Here is an 8,751-nt window from a genome sequence, read left to right on the forward strand (position 1 = left end):
TGATGATGTCAAAGGTAAACATGCAAAGAACAGCGATCAAATGTGTATGATGGAATGACATCTTCACTAGTGGGGAGGAGGTCTTGGGTTCAACACCCAACCAAGCAAGTTTTGTGAGTTATTTCCTCACAAGATCTCTGGACAGCACTGAGTACTCGGTGCAGATAAATGTCCTCATTGAAAGGCAAAACCCAGTATCTTACATCTACATGTATGTGGGCCATAGAGCTATATTAAAATACTAGAGCGCTAACTCATCATTCTTGCGTGCGGAGATACTTTGCAGCCGTCCTGGGCGCAGACATTTTGAATTTATATATATGCGTGTTTTTACAACGAATGAAGTTAGATGGAGTGAAGTTTGAAAGTGAACTCTGAATGCAACGTAAGCACGTTGGGACGTTAAAAAACACCACAGCAAAAATCCTCTACAGCGGATTCCCTCGCACGTTTGCATTGTTTGCGCAGAGCAAAATGAAACACTCATTTATTGATTGGTGTGTTTTCGGTTTTGGGCGTATCGGCTTTGATAACGCACCGGTATAGAATACAAACGCAAATAGCCATACAAAAAGCCGTACAAAAATTTGAGTTTTCCCATAGGTTTGTGCACAAATATGGATGCGCCCAGCAGGCCAATCACTTTGTGCATCGAGTCAGCACTCCAGTAATTTAATATAGCTCCATGATGTGGCCCACATTGACTGCAGACATAAGCCGTAGCTCTGGATGGCAATTTTGGACACAGTTTACGTTTTGCTTGATTTCATCCTAGCACGTAAGATGGAGGTGATCAAGGTGACGGAGGCTCTCATAGATGTCATCAACAACGGAGACTTGAAGGATACACGTAAGACACAGACCTGATGTCATCTTAGGAGTTTAAAATCTGTTTCCGACTCGTGTTCCAGAGTCGCGATGAACCTAAGCAACATTAAGAGCAACCCCAGTGATCGAGATAGACTTATGGTTTCTTACAGTCAATATTTATACATTAATTTTCCATTGACTAAAGTGAGGTCTGAAATCAAGATGCTCTGAGAACGTTCTGAGTGACTGCACTGATCCTTGCATGTTTGGTCGCTCCTCGCTTCTTCAAATGTCAAGCCTTTCATGCACTTAATTCAAATCTCAGGAATAATTTTGCTTGGCATGTCTCTGGAAATTCAGTCAGAAATGGAAGTTATTTCCTTTTGTATCAGAGAACGATCAACAGAATTAGTGAGAGGTAGTGGCATGTTTTTACTGGATGTCAACACTGTTACAAGGACTTGAAATGTCAAGCAATTTGGAATTAAATAGTCCAGCAGCTGATTTCACGAACCAGTGCGTAACTTACGCCATGTGTAGGACTCATGCAACAAATTTGTTGAGTAGCTATGCAGTAAACTTGAGATCGATTTCACGAAGCTTGGTGTAGCTGCGTATGTTTCAAATAATCTATGCATCTTGGACCAGGTTAATACATGTATTTATTTTAACGGCTGTTATATGTATGTTTGTTGTTTGTTCATGAAAAATTTGTTGAATCACCTCAGCCCCGCCATTTTGAAAACAATTTTTTCCGACTTTCTTCGAATCGTGTTGCGACTCTTAAAACTCTTAAAACTCTGTTGCGAGTAAAATAGCAATCACTTCACCTCAAACATTAAGCTGTGAGTGTCTTTTATCAACCTTGATGAGTTGTGCAATAACAGGCTCCACAATGATCCGATTTGCTTGTAAACTAGGTCATTTTCAGTCACTACGCCACAGCTTACACCTCCTAAAATGATTGCGCATATACATGTAGTTACGCCATAAATTGTTGCACAAGTCCAGACTGACACATTATGAAACATTCGGGAAATTGTAATAACTGAAATGTTGCGCAATGTGGAATGTTGCGCAACTTACGCAATAAATTGTGGCACATGTGGACTTATGCCATTGCGAAAGTTTTTGTGAAATTGGCTGGCGCTGCAGGTATCGGATACCTGACCAAAAATGGCTATATTTTGATCTTATGTCCAACTAGAGGTACCTAAAATTACTTCTAGAAACACATCCCTAATTAAAAATTGAACTCTTCATTTCTTTATCCATTTCCTCAGAAAACTGTGTGATCCGCATATGACCTGCTTTGAGCCAGAGGCGTTCGGCAATTTAGTGGAAGGCATGGATTTTCACAGGTTCTACTTTGACAACGGTACGTTGCTTTCCCGTTACAATCCAGTGCTGACAATTGCCGGTTTTGTGTAACAAGTGTAACACCTGGTTTTATTTGTCCTGTCCCCATGTAGTTGATGTTGGCTGTGTGATTTGTAATCATGTAGTTGATGTGAAGTTGAAGTCAAATTGTTGTAGAGCCATCATGTGTTGAAAGGTGGTCCAGGTTAATGAAATGCACTTTTTGGTTCGATGAAGACGATTGACTATGTGAGATTAGAACCTGCAGCCTTTTGAGACAAAAGTCACTAGTGCGCACTGATCTTGTACCCAACCTTAGAGCTTCTATACATTTGTAATATTCGCATACATTAGGTGATGTAACCAATATAGTATACCAATTTGTTTGTAGTACTTATTCTAATAATGAAATATATTTCATGGACCCTGTAAAATTGAGTGCAAAACTCCTGTGAAAAAGTACAACTTTCCAAACTTTTAGGTTGTATCAAAAGTTTTTTTCAGAATTATAACCTTTTTATGTCAAACTCTTCTTCAAAAAATGTTTACATTTCAGTCCATATTGAAAAAAATTGACTGGATCATGTACCTGTACTCCCCATCTATTGGCAATTTACACATTTTATAACAGAATTAAATGAAAATTGTAATTTATCAATATGCTTTTTACAACTGAGATAGTTGCACAAATGAATTTTTTTATTAAGGAAAACTACTCCTGATTTTGTTTATGTGGATAATTCCTTCATTTCATTCTTTTGGAAATAATCAAGATTTTGTGACCGAGGGTGTGCATTTCACCGTTTTTGTGTCATTGAGATGTCAATTATTGTATACGCTTTCCATCCATTTGTAATGTTCACAGTTCCTGTTTTCTCAAAATGGATGTTGGTATGATAGTCTTGTCTGGCGCCCAATGGACCACGTACCCAAACCACTCACAATATGATCACAGCACCTGACCGTTCCCATTTAGTTGAAGTATGAAATGCGCTTTTGTTAAACATTCTCCAGAGGAAAAAAAGATTCTGATTTCATTTTTAGGTTAATTCGCAATGCAATCAAACAAGATTTTGGAATTACATGTACTACAAATCATGCTATATTATGTGTTACTCTCTCCAGTATCAAAACCTGTTCTCTATTTTATTTTTTTAAAGAGAGTTTGTTTATACTAATTATTTTTTGTTTTGTTTTAAATTTTGCAGATCTGTCGGGTAATTTTTATTCTGAGTGAATCTCGGCTCAAAATACACATATGTTTTTTGGCGTACAATTTCAAAATATGAAAAAATTGTTTGCTTGAAATACCAGATATTTAAAAATATTCTTCACTCATTAATCTTTGACCGTTTGGTGGCTGAAGTGCCAAAAAAAAGAAAAGTGAAAGTCTTCTGAAAATGCAAAGAATTATAATTTGTGCAAGTCTAGCTTTGAAGTACTGGTCAAAACAAATGTGGGCTTGTAGCACTTCTTTTGAAGTTTCCCAGCAGGCTTTCATAAAATGTTTTTACAGACCTATGCAAATTCTACTCTTCATTAAAAAAATACCACAGTTACTGGCTATAATAAGGCAAGTAGAATGAGCCATGCAGGTAGTCAGGACAAATCTGTGGCCAGAAGCCTGTCTTTGTTTTGCAGAATTATGAAAAACATGGATTAGGTTTCAGTATGGATAACATACGCGTTTTTTAGGTTTTTTTTGTAGGCCGTACTGACCAATTCTCATCACACTTTGTGTAATGAAGTTATCAGGAGAGAATAGGGCCACTGGCAACCATTTGCATGAACACAGCATTGATATCGATGTGGAATGCATTAAATGTGATGTCACCTCCCCCTAAGTTCGGTATGAGACTCGGTAAGTCACTTGGACGGACGTTTATGCTTTGGAGCTGAAAGATATGTGCAAAGTAGAACATATAAAAACTCAGATTACAAAAAATAGTACCACAGTGCTTAGTTACAAATACCTAGCATATATGAAAAACTGTTACCCTTTTCTACCAACTTTTGCCCCCCTTAATTTAAGCCCAGTTTCAAGGCACATGATTTGCTGCCACTGTACATATCTAAGAGGGGTCTCACCAGTAAGGCAGGGCTAGAGCAAACTCACTTTAGATGAAGCATTGGCTGACAAAACAAGGCAAGCCGAGAGCACATGAAATTCTATTCAATCGATTTAGAATCGCTATTCACTGGAAGTCTTTCATATGTGTTCCACACAGTAAGCCGAATTGTTTCCGTGGTCCAGCCATCATATTCTGTGCACAAAACATTTTAAAACTGTCATATCTGTGGTTCAACTGAGTCAAACTTTTGGCAAAGGTTAGGCTTAAAGGTAGAGTACATAATTGCATCTATCCAAAAAGTAACCTGACACAATTATTGTTGAAAAGCATATTGTAGTGATGACACTAAATCCCTGTGAATTTTTTTTGGCATGCTGTCATTTGAAAAACAATAAAAGACGGTTATTTCTAAGACGCGTTTTGGTAAATTTCCGTTAGAAGTTCGTTATTAATTCGGCAAATGGTGTGTGCGCAAGCTTATAAAACTGCCTAATAAAACGCTCTCTTTGTGTTAACTGTTGAGGAGGTGCGAAGAGAGCACACCTTGTGCAGGTTTTCCGTGGCTCACATCAGGAAATTCCTACTTTCTGACTGACTCTGTCACATATCAATATACAGTTAAGTCAGTTGAAACTAAATATAAAAGATATATACCCCGGTTTGACTTTGCACATTAAACTGTTCATCCAAAGCATAGAGTCCGTGCCAATGGTAAGTGGTAAAAGAGCACCCAGTGAAGCTGAGAACTACTTTTGAATCAACCTCCACCTTTCCACAAACTTCAGTTGAGTAGAATTAGTTGACTCTGCGTTCATGCACAGAGTTTTACATATACACAGAATTGAAATAATAAAACCACTTAATTAGTGGATGGTTGTGGATGCATCTTAAGTTGGTGGATTCGTTCTGAACTTCACTGGTTGACTCTGCCTTTTTCCTTTTGCATTGCATGCCTTGAACCATGAATGACAGGGGGTTTTGTACACCGTGCCATGAAACGTTTCCTCCTCCAGTTTGCATGTCTTGTGTTAATTTCATTATTTGATATTTTGTGTTCCTTGATGTTTACCAATGGAAATGACAAAGAGACTTGTTCTGCTCAGGAATGATAAAAGTTGCGAAGTCTATTTGGTGGTTGCAAAATAATCCTTTCTCTACATTGCAAGTACAAGTTGAACAAATACTAAAAAGCCAGAAAAATCTGCTGTTAATTCAGTATCAAGAAACATACATGCTTATCGGAATGCAGCTCGGTTAAAAAAAAACCAATGTAACCTGAGCAGGAACTGTGTCTTTTCATTTTTGTTTTCCTTGGAACAAGTTTAAATACAAATTGACTCTGCATGGAATGTTTTTTTTTGAAAAAACGTCAGGACTTTTTTTCAACTTTTCAATTTTAGAGTTGTGTTGCTTTCCAAAATTTTGGAAAAAGGGACACCACTAAAACAAAATATCAGATGAATTTGATTTTTTAATACCATATTACTTACACCAAACAATGTCATTTACTTCTAGTTTTTGTTTTGAAAATATGAATCAGGATTTGACTCTTTTTTGTTTGATTAAGAAATTATTGCGATCCCTAAAAAAAAAATGTTCTTCTTCAATGTTGTTTGGTGAAAGTAAATGGATTTCTGTAATTAACCTTTAATTGATTTCTATATACATTTACTGATTTGTTTTTCATAATTTGCATGTATTGTAGCAGGATTTTGTTACAACAGCTCGCTCGCCCTGATTCCAGAAAAAAAAATTCTGCCAAATTTCTCAATCAGTTACGCTACTTTCAAAATGATTTTCGTTGGTGGCAGTTTGAAAGCCATCTTTTCCCCGAATAACTCTTCATAATGAGCGAAATGTGTAACAAAGTCACCTGAGTTTTTTAATAGTGCTGTGCCTTTTGAAACTTTCCAAAAATTCAATTGTTAGAGTTTGTAATCGTTCTATTATCGATTCCTTTCTTTGCCTTTGAAAACATTTCCCCCATGTTGTGTTTCTATCAAATCCAATCCTTCCCCTTCAAATGCAGAAGCTTTAGCAATGAATGACACTTCCAAAAAGACCCTACAAGACCTGCATCTCAGACTAACAAACTATTTTCCCTCAAAAAGAGGAAAAATTAACTGCATGAAGAGTGAAACTGCTGTTCTTAACCAGTTTTCTAACATTGAGAACATTCGGCGGCAAGTTTTCTGTAATATTGTGATGTGTCCAACACAGAGATTACTTACTCAAAAAGGGAAAACAGAATTATTAACTTTATAGACAATAGAAAACTTTATAGACAATAGAAAATTGACGAGACAAAAAATTCTGTCCATTACATATTGATAAAATGTTATTTGTCGACATCGTGAAACAAAACTTGAAAAAAAGAAGAAATGGAAAAAGAAAAATTAATTTTCAAAATAAAATTTAAAATAAAAAAAAAAAAAAAAAAATGAACAGCACATTCACTCCAGCTGAGAATAAAATCATGAAAACCTCCAACCCCACCTATCGCAAGACTCCAAAATCCCAAAGTATTCGATAATTGATCGATTATACTTCTCGATTTCTGTCTGAATTTTTTTGTAAAAGAAAACTAGAGACAAACTTTATACATTTTTTGGTTTCAAATTTGGACAAAACAAAAGAGGGCATGGCACTAGTGAACGGTGTACTAAAACCCCTTGTCTGCCTATTGTTCTGGCATGCATTGCTACAGCCTCCGCCCCGTCCTACGCCAGTGGTCCTAGTGTTATCAGTGCTCTAAACATGAAAGAGTCTGAAAAACGCCGTCTGGCTTTTGCCTTTGCAGTACTGTCGAAGAACAACAGAGCGCGCAACACTACCATCCTCCACCCTCACGTTCATCTGATGGCGACGACGCAGCCTGCATTGCCTATGTCCGCCTCACCCGTACATAGACCGGTGAGCGTATTATCTGTTTGTGCTCTTGTAAACAAACGCTGCAAAAAAAAAAAAAAAAACACACTCATTGGAGGGTCATAATTTTGAATCTGATCATCTTGTGATGAAGACTTTATACAGACTTTTTGGGGAATTTTGTTAGCTACATTTTGATACCTCGTTTGCTACCAAAGACTGTAAATCATCCAAGATTGACAACAGCTTATGAAAAATGATGCAGTTTGAAAAGTTGTAAATTTATAGAGTATACGCGAGTGGAAATTGCTGCGTGACAATGTTACACTGCCCGAAACGAACGGCAGGGAATATTGATCGCAAAGTGCTTGTACCGGTATGCATGGGAGCACGCAAAATTGAATTACCCACCGCTTTGTGTGGGGCACCCTGCAGTCGATAAGGGCAAATTATGGGCATGTTTGTCTGCGCTTAGCAATTTCTCCTCGCGTTATCTTTAACTTTGCAACTTTCAAACTGCAACATTTTTTTACAAACCTTTGTTAATCTTGGACGATTTACAGTCTTTGGTAGCAAACGGGTATCAAAATGTAGCTTACAACATTCCCCAATGGTCTATATAAATGACGTTATCATAAGATGACCAGATTTAAAATTTTGAACCCTCCAGTGAGTGTGGACTGTTATTTATTTGGCCCAAGTATGTTTGCTGTTTATAACTGTTGCCTTTGTCTTTTAGTTGAAAGTAACCTGTATGTACAAGTGCAGTTGTCTAAGAGCCAGTTCATGAAGTGTGAACGTCGCGATGAAACAATTGTTGACATATTTGCTTGCTTTGCATGAAGTGTCCGCTGACCCTAAGACTCAAGTCACAAACTAACCTGCTGTAGAACGAATACAGAGACAATGTGCTCGTGTTCGTTTTCAATGTTATGCTATTTCAAACACATGGATCGTTCTCCCCTAGTGTTTTTCCAATTCCTGTTCTTTAAAGCAGACTCTGGATACTTTTTGATAGTTGTGATGATGCTGCAATGCTTTTCTGGACGTAATATACACAATTGTTTTTTAAAGTGCAATTGCTGTTCTTTTTGCAGCCTGCCATTGCCAGGATGCTTTTAGACCGAGCAGGCTTAGTTCTGTGGGGGAAAAATCATTGAAAATATTGGCATTCGGCGGTTCCCTTAATATTGACCAACATCTTGTGGCCTTTCTTCCAGGAACGGCTTACCTGTAACAGCCCAGTCGGAGGAGACGAGAGTTTGGCAACGCAGGGACAACAAGTGGACTAGCATTCACTTTCACCGATCTGGATCTCCGAGTGCCCCCTCCAAATAGCCACACACCCAGAAAAGTTTCTTCTTACCACCACCCAACCGTGTCCCCTGATCCACCTGTTGAATGAGCGCATCCCTTTAAAACAAAGTAGATGTGTTCTTTGGTACAGTCACAGGGTCGGTTCTTTAAAGGGGTTTTTGCCAGAGGGAAGAGAGGTTTTCTCAATTGGGAGAAGGAAAAAAATGCAAAAACCTAGCCAAGCCATTGCATTATTGAGATCCAATCTCATTATTGTGTAATCTTCAAAGCAATGGCTTTCGTTTTTGTCTTTTGTGTCGGATTCAGTCAGAGTATCGTCTTGGCA

General features: G+C 37.8%; 1 protein-coding gene across 1 annotated transcript; it reads left to right on the forward strand.

Moving 5' to 3' along the window:
• Positions 1-775: 775 nt before the first annotated feature.
• LOC115922750 (calcium/calmodulin-dependent protein kinase type II subunit delta-like) lies at positions 776-8,447 on the forward strand (the record flags this gene model as incomplete). The annotated part of the gene is given in 7 exon segments (XM_030982321.1): positions 776-835; positions 838-850; positions 2,094-2,188; positions 7,042-7,098; positions 7,101-7,139; positions 7,142-7,154; positions 8,330-8,447. Coding segments are annotated over 7 exon segments (395 nt in total), but the record flags the coding sequence as incomplete, so codon positions are not given.
• Positions 8,448-8,751: the final 304 nt, after the last annotated feature.

The sequence above is a fragment of the Strongylocentrotus purpuratus genome, unplaced genomic scaffold (genome assembly GCF_000002235.5).
Source record: "Strongylocentrotus purpuratus isolate Spur 01 unplaced genomic scaffold, Spur_5.0 spur5_contig_258, whole genome shotgun sequence".
Taxonomy (NCBI): Eukaryota; Metazoa; Echinodermata; class Echinoidea; order Camarodonta; family Strongylocentrotidae; genus Strongylocentrotus; species Strongylocentrotus purpuratus.